The sequence below is a fragment of the Gaeumannomyces tritici genome, assembly GCF_000145635.1.
Source record: "Gaeumannomyces tritici R3-111a-1 unplaced genomic scaffold supercont2.3, whole genome shotgun sequence".
NCBI classification, from domain to species: domain Eukaryota; kingdom Fungi; phylum Ascomycota; class Sordariomycetes; order Magnaporthales; family Magnaporthaceae; genus Gaeumannomyces; species Gaeumannomyces tritici.
This window is the reverse complement of record NW_008804547.1, coordinates 3,313,461-3,330,471: the sequence shown is the minus strand read 5'-3', so window position 1 is coordinate 3,330,471 and position 17,011 is coordinate 3,313,461. Positions and strand designations below refer to the sequence as shown.

Sequence of the window (17,011 nt, the reverse complement as noted above, 5' to 3'; positions counted from 1 at the left end):
TGCTGCTGCGATTCACTGCTGGGAGGAGGCTGTGGAGGGGTGGGCGGCGGTGGGGCTGGCGCCGATGCAACTAACGGGGAGTTCTGGTGTAGCCTCCTCGCCGAATCAGAGGTGAAAGAGACTGTGGCAAGTCACATGACCGCGTGCCACTCCCACCAGCATCACCTCTCACCTCTCCCTCCTGGCTTTTGCAGATCCACGCGTCTGCCTAACAACCCCTCACGAGCTTATGGGCAGCCTCTGACTGGGCGATGCCAATGACACATTCCCGCACAGGCCATGAACCATGGGCTTAAATCCCGTGGGCTGGTGGCGGCGAGACCTGCTCTCGCCTCCGCTGCCCCCATGATGAGCCAGCATGCCGCCGTGCAGAACCAGCAGCATCAGCAGCATCAGCAGCTTTCTGCTTTCACAGCCGCTCCGAGACTCACATCCCACGCAATGGCCGTCAAGGGCCCGCACCCGCCCGGCTGGAGGCTGTGGCACTCGTCCAACGGCATCAAGTTTGGCCTCTTGCAGTCGCAACAGTGCCCTCATATGCTGGAACACAGCCTGGCCACCCACCGCGCTCTGCACACCATAAGCAGCGGGACGTCTTGGGAGGTCGAATCTGTGGAATCTGGGCTGCTTCAGGCAGTGAACGAGGAGGACCCAGTCCCGAGCGACCAGGCCCAGTCGGCATCAGACGATCCCCTCGTCGAGGGGTATGAGGCGGCCGAGGAGGACTTTGCAGAGGACGAGGAGCCGCCAGCCACGACGTTGGAATACAAGTTCCCCCCAGAGGCCTTCCGCGAGGCAAAGAGGGCCGCCACGGAGAGCCGGGAGTCCTACTGGTCGTACACCTTCTACCGCGGCCCCGGCGGCAAGAAGGTCAAGGTGCACTACTGCCGCAGCCGCGCCACGACGGAGCAGGTGTGCCAGTACTTCCTAGACGAGACGATTCTCGGGTTCGACCTCGAGTGGGCGCTCGACGCCAACCGGTACTCGGGCCCGCGCAGGAACGTGTCGCTCATCCAGCTCGCGAGCCCGAGCCGCATCGCCCTCTTCCACGTGGCCCTGTTCCCGCCAAACGAGGACGTGACGGTGGTGGCCCCGACGCTGAGGCGCATCATGGAGGACCCGGCCATCACAAAGTGCGGCGTCTCCATCAAGGCCGACTGCACGCGCCTGCGCAACTTCCTCAAGATCGACTCCCGGGGCGTCTTTGAGCTGAGCCACCTGTTCAGGCTCGTCAAGTACTCCAGGACAGGCGAGACGAACCTGATAAACAAGCGCCTCGTGTCGCTGGCGGAGCAGACCTTGACCACGCTCGGGCTCCCGCTGTACAAGGGCATCGACGTCCGATGGAGCCAGTGGTGGAAGTCTCCGCTGCAGATGGACCAGATACTCTGTGCGTTTGTCTCCGCTCGTAAAACTGTTGGATAACATCGCTTGGGAGGCCTTGCTGACACTAGGGGTTACAGACTCGGCCTCTGACGCCTACGCCGCGATACAAATTTATGACGTCCTGGAGCAGCAGCGCCAGAATCTCCACCCAACGCCACCGCGGCCATACCACGTTGAGCATGACCTCCCAATCAGGCTGGCCGAACCTGATCTCAGCACAGACCCCGACGAGGCGAACGAGGAACTCGTGGGGGAGGGGGAGGAGGAGGAGGCTGTGGTTGATGAGGACGAGCACGTAGTCGAGGAGGAGCAGGAGGAGGAGGAGGAGGAGGAGGAAGACGAGTTTTTGGTGGCTGAGGATGAACTCGCGGTCGAGGAAGAGCTCGAAGAAGCCAGAGTCGAGGAGGAAGAGCTGGTTGAAGAGGAGGACTCTGCAGTCGAGCAGGAGGTGGCTGAAGAATACGAACTTGCGGCCGAGCAAGTCGGCGATGGGCTGGCGGAACCATTCGCAGAGGAGGCGGCAGGGTTCCTAGAGGAGTCGTCTGCGGGATGGGAAGACGCTGGCCTGGAGGCTGCTCAGCAGTTATCGGCACCAGAATTCGAGGCTGTCAGCCACGACACAAAGCCCACGCGCAAAACGAAATCAACTAAAACAACCACGAAGCGGCAAAAGGAAGAAAGGCTCCATGACGAAAGGCTCCTGGCGGCCGAGGAGTGGCTCGAGCAGTACCAGGACTCGCTGAACTCGTCGACCACGACAACCACCACGTCCTCGACCATGACGGCGTCGACCAAGACGACGACCACCACCACCACCACGGTCACAACGACGAGGAGGCCGCGCGCCCCCAAGGCCGCGCTGCGCGCCTACCGCGTCTGGCTCGACAACCCGGACCTCGACCCGGCCGCCGTCGCGGCCCTGGTCCGCGACCCGCCCCTACAACCCGACGCCGTCCTCGGCTACATCCTCGAGGCCGTCCGGGCCGAGAGGCTGCCCTACGACCGCGGCCGCCTGTGCGCCGAGGTCCTCGACCGCGCGCCCCCGTCGCTGCTGTCGAGGTACGCGCGCCTCGACAGGGAGGCGAGGGCCTGCGGCGGCGGCGGCGAGGCGGGTGAGGAGGATGGCTATGCTGCTGACGAGTAGTGGAGCAGCAGTCGTTTCCGCCAGCAGGTGGCCACCATGGGTTGGGTGCACGGGGACCTGAGCAAAACAATTACCGATGTCGCTTCCGGTGTGAGGAGCGCGCTTTTTTTCTCTTCTTGTCGCATGGTGCACATGTCTAGCTAGATATAAATCATGTAGCGGTGCTGCTTTGCGGATGGATTTATGAATGCGACCATGATATGGATAATGAAACTGTTTTCCGTTCGTCTCATGAAGTCGCCTCGTCGGCTACAGCACACTGCCTGTGTGATTGCTCGGTGGAAAAGGCTAGACCAGCAGTGTACTCCACATCAATATGCAGCCTTCAATGTCATGAGATGGAAGCAGCTATTGTGCTCATGATCAGGTATACTAAGTTTTTGGTATTTTGATTTTACAATCCCCCTTGCCCTGTAGGCGCTTTTTCACAAACCATCCCGCTCACAAAACAAGGACTTGACAGACGACTTTAGACGACGCAGGGTTCCAAGATATAACATTCAACTCATCTTGCTAGCGTAAATGATGGGGGAAAAAAAACAAAGCCAGGACGTGCCGAAATCGCTTTTCTCATGCTGGCTCGGCCCAGTTCACCTGCTCCATGACCTGCCCGGCCGTGGGGTGCGTGTACGCTATCCTCAGACGAAGTCGCAACGGCTGGTCGGTAAACGGGAGGTTAGCAATAAGCCCAGACACCAAACATCGATAGAGCATATGTGGTTGGCTTACCCCTTTGCAGCCTAGGACCCTCATTAACTGTGTTGCCTCAACACCCGGGTCCACCTGGGGGGTCGAGATGCTAAGCAGCTGGAGCTTTTGTGACTTGGGCACGGCCGCCTGGAGGCCGACGTCGGAAAGAGACGCTCCGCCCGAGTTGCGGAAGCGTGCCATGGCCTGGATAGCACCCTCGGCATTGCGCTGCGTCTGTATCGTCACGTTGAGTCCGTTGCCGTCGTAGCACGGGTGGCCCACCGGGGGCGCCGGCGCTGCGGCTTGGGCCTGAGGGGGTGGGGTCGACACAGCCCCAAACAGATCCATACTCGCAGATGCTGCGGGCGGCGCGGCGGCGGCCGCTGCCGCAGGGGCAGGGGCAGGGGACGGCGTCGACGGGCCGGGGCCAAAGAGGTCCATTATCGAGGCTACATTAGACTGCTGGGCCGCCATGGGCGAGGAGACGGATCCAGCAGGTGGCGCTGAAGTGGCACCGCCAAGGATGTCTGCGAGCAAGTCGGCATTGTTCTGGCCGCCGCTGGCCGGCGACGTCACCGGGGCGCTGCTGTCACCCATGAGGTCGAAGAGGAGGTCCTCCTCCTTTGGCTTGACCACCTTGGGTTTGCGCGAAGCCTTTGCGGGCTTCTTGGTCGCCTCTCCCAGCACCCTGGACGACTCCTTAATCTGCGGCGGCGGCATCTTCTCGAGTACGCCGTTGCGGATCTGCTCGTAGCCCAGCAGGTTGATGTACTCTACAGCGCGCTGCTGGATCTCGACGTCAAGGCTAGTCTGGTGGGCCTGCAGCAGACGGCGCACTCTCTCCATCTGGGCCGCGTCTGATAATCTTGTTGTCAACTTCACGAGGGCCGTGACGATGTATTCGGTCGTCACCTGGGTGGCGTAGTTGCTGTTGAGCACCGTCGAGAACAGGTCGATAATCTCGTGCTCACGCACTGGCTTCACCGGCTCCTGGTCCTCCATCTGCCCACCGCGAAGCAGTGCCTCGCCGTACTCGCCGATACACCAGGCACCGGCCTGCGTCAGACTCTCCTGGGTCACGTCCTTCTTTAGGTTGGTGTATAGCTTCTGTACCGCATATGTCTGGAGCTCGGGGGTCGTGGCAATGAGCCGGATAAACGATGATAGGATGGGTTCCTTCACGTAGTTGCCTGCCAGGGTCAGTACTCTCAACATGGTGTCGACGTGCCAGCGCTTGTTGGGCGCAAACTTGTCGGCGGCGATGCCGATCTGGCTAGTCATTGTGGGCTTGAACTCATTGTCGGCGACCTCGAGGAAGGCCAGAAGCTCGCGAATCAGGACGCGCACGTTGCCCTCATTGATCAGCGTGAAGCTCAGCTCGAGGGCACGCCTCCTGATGCTGATGTCAGGGTCGCGTAGACACTCGAGGATAGTGTTGCGATGCCGCTGCACTGCATTGGGTTCTATGGCGACGACCTTGACGAGGGTGTTGAGAGCGACGTAGCGGATGTTGTTATCTCTGTTGGTCAGGAACTTGCCGAGGATGTTGACGCCGAGCACGCGCAGGCCCGAGTCGGCCTCGATATCGAGAATGGTGCGCACAGCCTCGTACAGGATCGAGTTGCCCACGTTCTTGGACGAGTCGGTGTTGGTGGCAACCTGAGCCAGGATGTCGTTGATCTGCTCGCTGACCTGGGCGTCACCGCGGGCGAGCACCCTCAACAGGCGTAGGACCTTGACCTGCAGGAACGGGTCCGTGATGCCTGTGACGTCGTGCTCGGGCGCGTATCCTGACGAGGCCAAGCTCTTGAGGGTGCGCACCAGCCCAGGCACGAACTGACGGAACTTCTCTATCATACCCTCCTCGTTACCGCCCTCGTCTTCGTCCTCGTCGACTTCACACAGGCTGATCACGAGGGTCAAGCCACAGAGCAGCACGCCGTGGTTGCGATCTGACAGAAGCTGTGTAGCCTTTTCGATAAAGTGCTCCTGCAGGTCCGGCACCTTGCGACATATCCGCATGGCGCACAGGGCGGCCTTTCTCCGGATGTACGGGTTGGCGGTCGATACAAGGTTCTCGATCTCGGGGAACAGGTCTCGCGACATTTCGACCGAAGCGATATTTCCCAGCGTGCAGAGGGCGAGGCCCACGACGTACTGGTTGGAGTGTGTGAGGTCGCTGCGGAGAGGGACCAGTCTCGTCAGCAAATCAAGTACAGCTGCGCACTTATATATGCCAGAGACGGGCCTACTCACTTCTTGAGGGAATTGGTGACCAGCGTGAGAACTTCCTGGTTCTCATCAAGCAGCAGGCTCGTGGCCAGGTGCCCGAGGCGTTTGTCGGCGAACCGCGGCGAGGCCAGCAGCTTCAGACACTCGATCTGGCCGAAGTGTGTCCTCTCGCCGAGGGTAAAGAGGTAGAGGAGCTTAGAGACATTGTTCCGCCTGCGACATCACCCCCACCACGTGCATATTTGGTCAGCGCCTCGCCCTTCGTTTGGATCGGGTGTATGTGACGGGCCGAGCAGGAGGGCCGATCGCTTGCCCCCACCGTCACTGCTGCCAAGCAAGCAAGCCAGCTGTGTTGGGATGGGACACCGGCGGCGGCGGCGGCGACGGCGGCGGCAGGGCACACGGCAGGCAGCACGCACGCACCTCACGCTGTGATCGCCGCTCTCCTCGCGGAAACTTGCGCGGATGGAGGCGCTCTCCTTCTGGATGACAGCTCGCTCGTCCGCGATGGTCTTGGCCGCGCGCACGTTGCGGATAAACTGCTTGACTGCCCGAGGTGCGGTGCGTTAGCTCCCGTGGTCGGCCCGCGCTGCTGTCCGCCACTTTGGTGGTGGGATCGAGGTCAGGCTGCTCGCAGCGAGTGACTTACGGGAAGCCATTGTGGCACAGCGACGGCGAGGCCCGCGGAGGGGCCTTCTGGAGAACTTGGGCCAGGCTTCGAGGGGGGTTCGAGGGACGCGGTCGAGGGTCTGCAGAGAACGGGTTGGGGCGGCGGTGCATGTGGTTGCTGGCTGTCTGATATTCGCTACGCCCAGCTCTGGTCCCCCTGGCAAGTCCCAGGCCAGGGACACATCAAGCACTTGTCGTGGTCCACAGTGGGGATTGGCTGAGGATGGTGGGGCATCTGACTTGAGAGGCCTAAAATTCCAGGCCGCCACGTCGCCGTTCACCCACCTACTGCACATCCTGAAGTCATCTAGTCTGACCTCTTGGACTCAATAGACGGCTAGCAGGGTATTCAAGCGTAACTTGACGTTTTCCCCAATATCCCTAGAGTGTATCTAGGCTCTTTTCCCTTCACCTCTCCTTCTCCTTCCGAAATGTTCTTTTCAGTCTCCACCTTGTTCTCTTACCCTATTTTCCTCTCCACCTCCTTGTCCTCCTCGCCTTCCAGCTTCACCTTGACATTTTTATATCTTTCGACATATCTTTGGTGGTGTAATAATTCACAAAGCCAAACGAGGCAAGCAAGCAACCGGATACCGACCTTTTTTTCGGTGAAATCGAGGTCAGTTGACGAATATTGGGTCAGGTTATCGCTTGCGCTGCGTATAAGTCGCTCGGCGACAGTATCATCTTTGAGAAAGATACCGTGGATGGCCATGGCGGCCAACAAAAAGGGGTTGAGAAGATAGATATGCCGATAGTAGGCAGGACAGGAGTTGTCTTATAGTTTCCTTGAAGCTATCGCCCTTCACAGCAACTATTCTTTTTTAATTTGTCCCGCTCTGTCCTGCGTGGATATTGCATTGTGTCCATGGCCATGGATCCGCAGCCGTCCTGCATCGAATCCGGAACCTCGGAGTTGATGAATCACGCATCCTACCGGCCTCATTCCTTCGGACGGGACGTCGGCTACCGAGATTTCTTGTATCTCGGACACGTTGGAATCCTCGTTCACCCGTCCCGATTCCGGCCGTAATCTACTCTCCCCTATCCTATGACTGGAAGGGAAAAAAAGAACAACAGCGAGATTAATCCATACGGAGGACAGGGAGATGGGTTAAAAGGATGGACCAGTGCATTACAGCTGGAACGATTAACTTGAAGACAATTCTCCTGAACATCCGGCATTCCCAGGGGTGCGCCGCCGTGTCGAGGGCTCATCATCAAGAAGGAGGACGTCAAACTTGACGAAAGCGAGGAAGAATTGCTGGAGCATCTCGGCCAGCCAGAAGGTGGACTCAACGGCTTTGGGACACAGGAGGTACGCGGGGCTCTCGGCACCAGTCCATCCTAGCATGACGCCCAACAGGGTGGAGTGGTATACCCAGGCGCCGGCTTCGGTCAGCGCCGCGAGAGGGGAGGACCCTAAACGCGGACTCCCACTATACCACTGGAAAAGAACTTTAAGTGTTGGCCGTTGGTGCCCTGTAAGATGCTGTGCTGATTGCGGGCGTTGGTCGCGACCAACGCATCGCCCGACATGACGAGCCGCTCGCTGAGCACGTGGCGGGACAGGTGCTCCCCGGCGGCCCCGATGATCCCCTTATACATGCGGTGCGGCTGGTCCCTCGTGGGGTTGGATTCTCGGGAAGGGGAACGGGTAAAGGGGGCAGTAGCAGGTAATGCTTGAGGAAGTATTCTTTCGGCGAGCTGGAGATGCCGCTGGGTGTGAAAATGGGGGTTGCGTTAACCGCGGCGAGGTCCATGCCGGGCAGCAAGCAGCATAACCTGTTGATCCCGTTCAACGTCGTCGGCAACGTGCTGCACGGCGCCGCAGGAGGAACTCATCGCTCAGGAAACCCAGCCGAGAATGCCATCGCTTGAGCGGGCTCATAGGCATGGCATGATATATAGCCGGTGCCCTGCGAGGCTCAGGGCGATTTTAGGGGTTGATGTTGGTCGTCGAAATAATCGTTGGGTTTACAGGGTTCGGCCGAGGTCTGCTATGGAGACCGGGTACGTGCGCCGTTTCCATTTGCCAATTCATCTCGGCGAAACTGGGACGATGGCAACACAGGATGATGGGATCTTTAACAAACAAGCCCATCTAATCCAACCTGTTTTTGAGGGAGCTTGGAAGGAACAGCCCCAAGGAGCAACCACGTCTATCTAGGTACTCTACTGGCACTGGTACTTTTAATGTGGTCAAGCGGGGCCTTCGTCCGCTCTCAATCATCACAGCATCTCGATAAAAGACACCATCTTCTCACTACAACCTCACCGGCATAAATCCGTTTTCTTGGCCACCCCGTCAGATACCGGTTATTGTGCCACCATCCAATAAGCCCTTCCATAGGGCTGGAAAAAAACATGGGGTAAGGTGACGACGACAAGAAAGAAGTGCATGGACACGGGCAAGGGCAGGTCCCGTTGCGGGCGCTAGGGAGCACAGCCACCATCGGGGGCCTGCAACCGTTCCCTCGGGTCTGACATGACCCCATCAGGTTTGACATGCAGCCCGTTCTGGTCATCCCTTTTGGCCTAGGCAGCAGGGCCAAGAACTGGCTGTAGGAGGTGGCGATGAGTCTGGACCGACGGCCAGATCCGAAAAGCTTGCTGGGCACGCGGGCGCCATATAGATACGACCGAACTTTAAAAAAAAAAAGGCCTCCTTACCCATATTTGGACCCCCTGGCGGCACCCGAGCACCTGTCAATTCAATCATAGCGTTCGTCTTATGAACTACAGCCTATCATTGTCGACTTATATCACCTGATCCATTCAGGCAAATCCCAACATGTGGCCCAGCAGTGAGGATAGGTGCCTACCTGATATGTATCCAACTCTGGTGCTCGCACTCCAATGCCTGGCATGCCGACTAGGGTGTTGTGGATTCCATTTCATGTTCTTCGCAGAAAAGGGGCAGTCCCATTCACCACAGCAACGCCGTCCGGCGTGTTGCGCTGTGAAACCCGGCCCTCGGAGGCTCTTCCCTGGTACGCACGGGGGTTCTTCAGGCCTCATACAAATCTTGACCGCAAGACATAAAAGGAAGAAAAGGTCTGAAATTGAAGAAACAAAAGTAGGACATGTTTCCCATGACATAGCCATCCTCCCTGAGGTCGCTCCCTTGAAAGAGTCCCGTCGAATGTCGAGTGAAAATAACCCAGGTATGGAACGTCTGCGTCCCATCGCCGCACCGTCCGAATCCACTCCATCAAGAAAACGGAGAACTAGGAAGCATTTTTCTCCATAAAGTGCCATGAAAAAAAGACGCTGGGGATTGTCGGCCATTACTTTTGCATCATCAACTGCACAAATTCGTTGTCTGTTTTGCTATTAGCCGCAGTTCTGCCTGTGAGATGTTGGGGCATGGGCATGGGAGGAGTGGCCAAGGCGGGGAGGGGATCATGTTGCTTGACATACAGTCGATCCGGCCATCGCCGTCCTGATCGGCCTCACGAATCATCTCGTCGACTTCGTCGTCAGTGAGCTTTTCGCCGATAGACGTCATGACGTGACGCAGCTCGGCGGCCGAGATGAAGCCGTTGTTGTCGCGGTCGAAGACCTTGAAAGCTTCCCGGATCTCCTCCTCGGAGTCGGTATCCTTCATCTTCCTCGCCATCATGGTCAGGAATTCTATGGCGGTTCGGGCTGTTAGCGCGAGGCGAAGGGGAGCAAGGACCGAGATACTCGGCTAGGCATTGTGCTGGAGCCGTACCCGGGAAGTCGATGGTGCCGTTGTTGTCGGCGTCAACCTCGTTGATCATGTCCTGCAGCTCAGACTCGGAGGGGTTCTGACCGAGCGACCGCATGACGGTCCCGAGCTCCTTGGTGGTGATTTGTCCTAGGGAAGGTGTCAGCTCATATTACTGCCCCCCTTGGTCTGTTGCTCGCCGCCCAGGTAAGGACGTTCGGTGTCGGGAGGAAAGGAGCGTAATTCTTCATCGGCGTTCATGGCAGGGGGGAGATGTTTGGTCGACTAACCATCGCCGTCCTTGTCCTGTTATTGCACACAACGTTGGGCCATGTTAGCATCGTATCCCTTGATCGGCTCTGTGTCTCGTAGACTCGGCTGCAACGGTGACGGTGACGGTGACGGTTGGTGGCCGTGGTGGTGACACTAGAACGATGCTGCTGGGTCTGCGGGCGGCGGGGTAGGGCAGGCTACTTACGAAAAGAGAGAACGCCTCCTTGAACTCGGACACCTGCTCCTCGGAAAGTGAGTCCGCCTGTCGCACAGGGAACATCAGTTAGTCGGGGATTCGGCCAGAGTCGAGGGACCGGCCACCGGTGCGTGCGAGCGTTGGAGCGGGCGGGCGCGCGCCTTTCCTCCGTGGCTGACCGCGGGGTTGCGACCCTCGGCGAGGAGGCCTAGGCGGCGCCAGCCGTAGCAGCATCGACGCGCCGACAGGCTGGGCTGGAGCTTACCATGATGGATAACGACGCTGGTTAGAGGTGGTTGAAAGTGGCGGGTGCAAGTTTGTGTTGGTGTTTAGTTGAGGCTCGAGACAGCAGAAACGAGAGGGAGCCGTTGTTGTGGAGAATCGGCAAATTCGACTCGTGGTGTGTCGGGCCTTTGAGGATTGCGGGTGTAGGTTGGGTCAGTCCTCGGGCAGAAGCAAGGTTAGGGAATGGAGGGATGGATGGTCGGTGGATGGCACTGGATGGGTACAGTAGACAGTAGGAGCGTCCACAGTGACAGTCACAGCCGCTCCTGTTACTGGGACTGCCACTGGCGCCCGAGGGATGGGCGGGACCAGACCCCTCGGTCCACCCAGCTCCCTCCGAAGACCTTTTCCCTTTTTCCACTTGGCCTGCCTGGTGAGACGCCTTGTCTCGCCCCCAGGCTGCTGGGCTTCCATCCAGCACAGCATGGCTGCCTGCAACCTGGCACCTGCCCACCTAGACAGACACCCTCCCCTCACACAGGCTCTCGCTTGCTCGCTCGCTCGCTCGTTCGCAAATTCATTATTGACAGATTAGGAGCGCCGTTGAGAGCAACTGACCGCCGCGTGTCCGCGTCAGAGCCCAGGCCGCGCAGCCTATTGAACCGCCCAATCAGCCAACCCCCACCCCGCCAGTCGAAGCCGGATCCGGGCTGCCTCTCCTCCATCTCAATTATCTCAATCAATGTGGGCTGCATTTTGCGGGACAGAAGAAAGGGGGCGAGTGGAGGGGTCCCAGAGCCCACTGTCACGGGCTGCCCGATCACGTAATCGGCTGGGCTGGGCGGTGATTACGTAGGGGAAGTGACATGGGGGGTACATGGTTCCTCGTCAGTGCTGGTCTCCAGCTCTGGGTGGAGCATGCCTGGGCCTGGCCTGCGGGTCTGCATGCGGTTTTGGGTGCAGCTCAGCCTCATCCGACAGACGGCAGCGCACATGCGGCAGGACCCTCGCATCTGTCCAGTTCGTCCAGTTTAGCAGCCTTAGATGTCATCGCGCGAATTGCATGGTTTCGCACAACCGCTTTTTTCTGCTCTTTGCGTTTTCCGTGTCCGGCGAGCTCTGCCCGTGGAACTTGCCGCCCGGCCCAATGAAATGAACACCCCCCTGGAAATGGGCCATATTTGCTTCTCATAGATCCAGCCGAATTCTCCGCGCGCAATCCCCGAGGGCCCCGAAAGTGCCGCCGCCGACCTCCGCTCCCATCCGGCGGCGTCCGCCATGTGGCGAGATCGCACCAACCTGTAAGCTTCCCCCCTGTCCAGCAGCCCACTCGACGTACCCTCGCGCTATTGCACGCATTGCGCCGTTGCGCCTGGCACCCTGCTGACACGCCGCCACCACAACAGATACATATCCTACCGATCGTCGTATGCACACCACCCGGCCAAGCGAACGCGGTATGGAGACCACGCGGCGACGTCGACGGGCGCGGACCGCCCCGGCGGCGGCGGCACCGGCAACAGCCTCCTCTTCTCGGCCGACGAGGACCGGCGGGGCCTGCTGTCGTCGGGCGCGTACGACGCAAACGACGATGGCGACGCCGTGATCGAGATGGACCTGCTACCGCCCCGCTGGGCCGAAGTCGGCGACGAGGTCTCGGACCTGCTGGCCGACATTGCGCAAAAGGGCCAGAAGCTCGACCGACTGCACCAGAAGCACGTGCTGCCGGGCTTCAACGACGAGGAGGCCAAGAAGGCCGAGGAGAGCGAGATCGAGGACCTGACCCAGAAGATCACCAGGGGCTTCCACAAATGCCACAAGTGCATCCAGAGGGTCGACCGCATGGTCAAGGACTCGCACCAGTCGCCCAACGGCATAAGCAGGGCCGAGGAGACCATGGCCAAGAACATACAGGTCTCGTTGGCCGCCAGGGTCCAGGAGGCGAGCGCCGGCTTCAGGAAGAAGCAGAGCTCCTATCTAAAGAGTGAGCAGACAGCCTTGACTCCTGCCCCTCCCCCCTTCTCGACAGACTGCTGACTGACACTTGTTCGTTTGTGCCAACCAACAGAACTAAAGGACATGGGTGGCGGTACCATGAGCCCCGTCGGGGAGAGGTCGTCGACGCCCCTGGCCGGAGGCTCGTCGTCGGCGGCGTACATGGAGCCGTCGCTCCTCGAGTCGGACGCGGACCGATCCTTCTCGCAGTCGACCCTGCAGGCGACGATGCACCAGAAGCTACTGCAGTCCAACGACGCCACCATCCTGCAGCGCGAGCGCGAGATCGACCAGATCGCGCAGGGCATCATCGACCTCTCGGACCTGTTCCGCGACCTGCAGACCATGGTCATCGACCAGGGCACCATGCTGGACCGCATAGACTACAACGTCGAGCGCATGGCCACCGACGTCAAGGCGGCCGAGAAGGAGCTGGTGGTCGCGTCGGGCTACCAGAAGAAGACGACCAAGAGGAAGATCATGCTGCTGCTGGCGCTCATCATCGCCGGCATGATCATCCTGCTCATCATCAAGCCCAAGAAGGGGCAGCAGCCCGCCGTTGCACTCGACCCGGAGCCGGAGCCGGGGCCGATAGAGCGTTCATGAGATGCACACGTTTACGCCGTCTTGACCACAACCACGTCCGGGGGAGGAGAATCGAAACTAAAGTTAGGCGTTTAAAGGGGGCAAATGTAAGATACCTGTCATTATTCTTTCCTTCTGTCCTTTGGCGAAGGCCCCTGCTACAAAAAGTGCGAATGGGGGTTTCTTTTCATCGCAATCATTACATTACGACTCTAGAGAAACTATGAGGTCAGTCTCGTGTTGCATTTAGGCTTGTAATTCGACGGAGTTTGTGTGTTGCAATCTGGCTCTCGATGTACCCACCAGCCTTTTTTTTTTTTTGTCGTCCGACACCTTTGCACGGTTTAGATGTTGTGAATATTACCTTCTCGTAGTTTTATATATGTAGGAAGCCTCATCTATGCGCATCAAGATATACCGTCATACAAAATCATCAACCGTCAGGTCGACCGGGCAGCCCGGCAAATCTTTATGGTACATATGTCATACAAGCGATGCATCGCTCAGCCCACGGAGCCTCGCTTCGCGCTGCATGAAGAACTCCTTCTTTTTCTCCATCCTTGTGTGGCGACGCAGTGAGGCTCTGTCGATCAACTGTGCCAGCTCTTCCGGTTGGGGAAGTAGCTCGGCGCCCCAAGCCTGGTTGAAGATTTCCCTGGTGAGCGCGAGCGGGAGGCGGTTGCGGCTCATGGCCATGGCGAGATGGGGTTTTCTGGGGGTCCACTCGTAGCCGAATAGGTCGACGAGGCTCTCTGTGACGGCAGCCCGAACCGTGTTATCGTTTACGTTGACCCCGATTCTCTTCAGCTCGGCCAGGAACTTGACGCCGCGTCCGAGGGTGTACGAGGCCATCTCGCCGTCCTGGCCGTTCAGCCCTTGAGGGTAAAGCAGCACGAAACGAATGGTGCGATAGATAGTGCTCATCTGGAACTTGGTGCCGAAGAGGACTTGGATCGGATGGTTCGGATTGCTCAGCGGCAGATCGGCCGGTAGTCGCTGGAAGGGCAGGGATTTCGAGTACTCGTATAAGAACCCATCTGGCACGTCGGCTGTCGGGACGTTCATCATGTGTGCACCCGAGGCGTCGGCTTCTCTGTAGTGACGGATAATCTCCATTGTCAAGTTCTCCAGCTTGTCGAACTTGTAGCGGCGGCCGAGAGATCGTAACAATAGGGCCCAGGCCTCGCAAGCCAGAGGGTAAGAGGTTTCCATCATCCGGCGACCCAGGGCAACGTAGAATTCATCGCGATCGTGCCGCGTGTCGTAAATATCCTTGGTGTTGTAAACGATGTACTGAGAGATCAGGTGGCTGGTTCCGGGGAGTATAGGAATGCCCTTGGAGCTCATCTCGGCGAGTACTGCGAGAACCATTTGCCGCCTACCGCCGTGCAGGTACGTCAAGATCAGGTCGTTGAAACCGAGTGCGATGTGGTCGAGACCCTCGGCGGACCTCACGGAAAGTATGAGGCGGTACGTCTTCCAGTCGCCCGAGCGAGACGATGCGTCGAGAATGTTCTTCTGGGTGGCTGGATCGTCGTAGACCTCTGGATGGATGTCTGAGGCGAGGAGCTCCCGGAGCGTTTCCTCGTCTCGCTGCGCCGTAAAGTGCTTGACAGCCGCCGAGTATCGGGAGTTACCTGTGTCGATCCTGAGGGTTTGGAGCTGCTCTAGCCGGCGAGCTAGCGAGTCCACAGTCGGCTCTCGCAGGGCAATCGATTGCAGGGACAATGGGCCGATGCTTCGCACCCCCAAAGCGTGTACTAGGTGTATGGCCGTGTCGAGAGAGACCCAGGAGCTTGCAAACCAATTTGCTCCCATAGAATCGTTGTATGGTTTCTCTTTGATGCCAAAAGTCTTGCCGTGAACACGGTTGATAAAGGTGTGAATATCTCCAATGTGGATCCCGTCGCCAGCCGTTTCTTCCTCGAGGCTGCAGACGACTTTCTCCTCCCTGTGTAGGTATATCTGCGGGAAGTAGGCTGAGAGGTATTTGATGAATGTGTGCGCCTCGTCCGACTTTGGTCGGTCGTTGTGCCGGACCAGGATGCCTCTCCAATACCTGGCAAGACCCGAGTGCCCCTGGTTCCAGATATGAGGTATCAACGTGTCGTAGAGGTCACGATGTGGACTCACAACATACATGGACCTCAGAAGGGCCTGCATGGTGGTGTTGCTATGCGTGGAAAAATCCATCAAAAGCCGCAAAAACTCGGCCCTATCGTGGCCAAAATTTGTGGCGAGACGAACGTGCCAGCGAAATGCTCTAGGCAGCTCCTCCTCAGCCAGGAGGAACCTCATGATGGTGCCATACAGCCCAGGCCACTGCACTTGATGGGAAACGCGCATCCATTCGGCGTAGACCCAGAGCTGCACAAGCAGCCTGTCGTCCCGGAGCGATAGATCCAGCACGGTTTTCCAGAAGTCGGCAGTAAGCGGGAGGTCTTCCTGGTAGTACAGCTGGCGGCGTCTGAATAGCTGTTCAAGCAGGAACGACGTATGGGGTTCTTTACGAGTTCTCTGGCAGACGTTGAGCAGACATGCCCACAGAGCCAAATCTTTGCCGGCCCCCGGGCGATTTACCAAGCGCCCCTGCAGAAAGGCGCCCACAGGAGACGACTCCTTGAGCGCTCTTGCGCTATCCAACAGCAGCCACTTCCATCTTCCGTAACCCTCCGCGTGATCATCAGCGGGGGCTGGGGGGACGGGGCGGTCCTGGGAGGACAGCTCCCGTGCGAATCCTCGACGACCCAGTCCTGGGTTTGAGCGGGGCGGCCCTGGCGGCCACCGTTGGCCGGTTGCGAAGGTTGGTGGTGAAAAGGCGCGTTCCGGGTCCGCGAACAGTGTAGAATGAAGGCGGAAGGGCGGTGGGTGAGAGAGGCAGGGAGAGGCGACGGCGGCGACGCAAGTGGTGGTGAATCGGGGGTGCCAGGAGGCGGCCAGTCGCATTGCTGGAATACCTGTCCCTGTGCTGATGCGCCCGACGTGCATCTGAGGACTACCATGGCGCTGATAGATGCCCAGTCGACGGTCTCTGGGGGCGCATTGCTTCAGCTGGTTCCAAGGCAGCTGAATGGTGGTGAAGTAAGCGCCTCCCCGTTTTGTCCGTACACCTTAGGTGGGCGCTCTGCTCTCCAGCTCGAGGTGCACTCTTGCCTGCTATGTGCAGTTGCCCTCCCTTGGAGCTTCCCAGGTGGGCAGGCAAGCCAAAAATTCTAGCTCCCCACGCTTATCCTTATCAGCGTGCCGTCATATTCATGAACGCGCTCCACAAAGGACCGGGCTCAAACTCAAGCCTCAAAGGACTCCACTCGAGAGCCTCTCCACTGTGTTATCGAGCGTGCTCCAAGGCCGACATCCGTCAGCTTCTTCTTCTCCACTTCACAACCATCAAAACACAGCTTTCGGACATAACTTCCATCTCCCAACCTTACTCCCGTGCCGCTGTTTGCTCCTGGCATCGGTTATCCGCGTCCCGACCTGCTTGGTCCCCGAGAACCTTCCCATCGAGTCCGTTGTCGATGGACAATCAGGATCCCAGATAACGTCGCGAACCTCGGCATCTTCCCGACCTCGCGACTGCGCGACTGACTGTTCGCGTCTAGGATTTTTCTCTTCTTTACAGTCGTTTCCCGTCCTTCCTCTAACCCCTTAAGTTGGCTGTCTTGTCCTTCGGCCCCATTACCGCCCTCCAAAATGACGGAACCAGAGTCATTCGAAGATGATCTCTTCGCCGATCTGTGAGTGCTGCCCGGTCGCCCCTGACACCACACACGCGCTCTTGGAACACCTGATCATCAGGTCCAGTCGTGGAATTTTCGCTGACCATGTCTTGTCCCGCGATAGCTATGCCGATGACGAGCCTACCTCAAAACCAGTTCCTGCGGCCGCGCAGCCCGCAGCACCTGCTCCAGCCGTCTCTGCC

At 58.8% G+C, this 17,011-nt stretch overlaps 7 protein-coding genes across 7 annotated transcripts in view; 3 read left to right on the top strand and 4 right to left on the bottom strand.

Moving 5' to 3' along the window:
• Positions 1-164: 164 nt before the first annotated feature.
• Positions 165-2,897, top strand: GGTG_06225 (hypothetical protein). Its single transcript, XM_009224041.1, has 2 exons — positions 165-1,390; positions 1,464-2,897. Exons 1-2 carry the CDS (start codon positions 280-282, stop codon positions 2,528-2,530), a joined length of 2,178 nt encoding a protein of 725 aa, XP_009222305.1. The 5' UTR covers positions 165-279; the 3' UTR covers positions 2,531-2,897.
• GGTG_06224 (AP-1 complex subunit gamma-1) lies at positions 2,805-6,299 on the bottom strand. Its single transcript, XM_009224040.1, has 5 exons — positions 6,102-6,299; positions 5,876-5,999; positions 5,477-5,665; positions 3,260-5,399; positions 2,805-3,187 (listed from the first exon to the last, which is right to left on the bottom strand). The coding sequence occupies exons 1-5, from the start codon at positions 6,109-6,111 to the stop codon at positions 3,101-3,103; spliced, it is 2,550 nt and encodes an 849-aa protein (XP_009222304.1). The 5' UTR covers positions 6,112-6,299; the 3' UTR covers positions 2,805-3,100.
• Positions 6,300-7,186: 887 nt separating this feature from the next.
• On the bottom strand, positions 7,187-7,729 carry GGTG_06223 (hypothetical protein; the record flags this gene model as incomplete). The annotated part of the gene is made up of 2 exons (XM_009224039.1): positions 7,187-7,560; positions 7,647-7,729. 2 exons carry the CDS (start codon positions 7,727-7,729, stop codon positions 7,272-7,274), a joined length of 372 nt encoding a protein of 123 aa, XP_009222303.1. The 3' UTR covers positions 7,187-7,271.
• A 1,682-nt stretch (positions 7,730-9,411) lies between these two features.
• On the bottom strand, positions 9,412-10,552 carry GGTG_06222 (calmodulin; the record flags this gene model as incomplete). Its single annotated transcript, XM_009224038.1, has 6 exons — positions 9,412-9,446; positions 9,545-9,757; positions 9,840-9,965; positions 10,106-10,121; positions 10,294-10,350; positions 10,550-10,552. 6 exons carry the CDS (start codon positions 10,550-10,552, stop codon positions 9,412-9,414), a joined length of 450 nt encoding a protein of 149 aa, XP_009222302.1.
• An 881-nt stretch (positions 10,553-11,433) lies between these two features.
• GGTG_06221 (t-SNARE) lies at positions 11,434-13,584 on the top strand. The gene is made up of 3 exons (XM_009224037.1): positions 11,434-11,810; positions 11,916-12,493; positions 12,578-13,584. The coding sequence occupies exons 1-3, from the start codon at positions 11,788-11,790 to the stop codon at positions 13,108-13,110; spliced, it is 1,134 nt and encodes a 377-aa protein (XP_009222301.1). The 5' UTR covers positions 11,434-11,787; the 3' UTR covers positions 13,111-13,584.
• Positions 13,314-16,302, bottom strand: GGTG_06220 (hypothetical protein). The gene has a single exon (XM_009224036.1). It carries the CDS (start codon positions 16,075-16,077, stop codon positions 13,573-13,575), a length of 2,505 nt encoding a protein of 834 aa, XP_009222300.1. The 5' UTR covers positions 16,078-16,302; the 3' UTR covers positions 13,314-13,572.
• Positions 16,303-16,396: 94 nt separating this feature from the next.
• GGTG_06219 (hypothetical protein) overlaps positions 16,397-17,011 on the top strand; it is a 5,395-nt gene continuing 4,780 nt past the window's right edge. Inside the window, exon 1 of the mRNA XM_009224035.1 lies at positions 16,397-16,826. Coding sequence (XP_009222299.1) covers positions 16,783-16,826 — 44 coding nt within the window. The 5' untranslated portion in view covers positions 16,397-16,782. The remainder of the gene's footprint in view (positions 16,827-17,011) is intronic.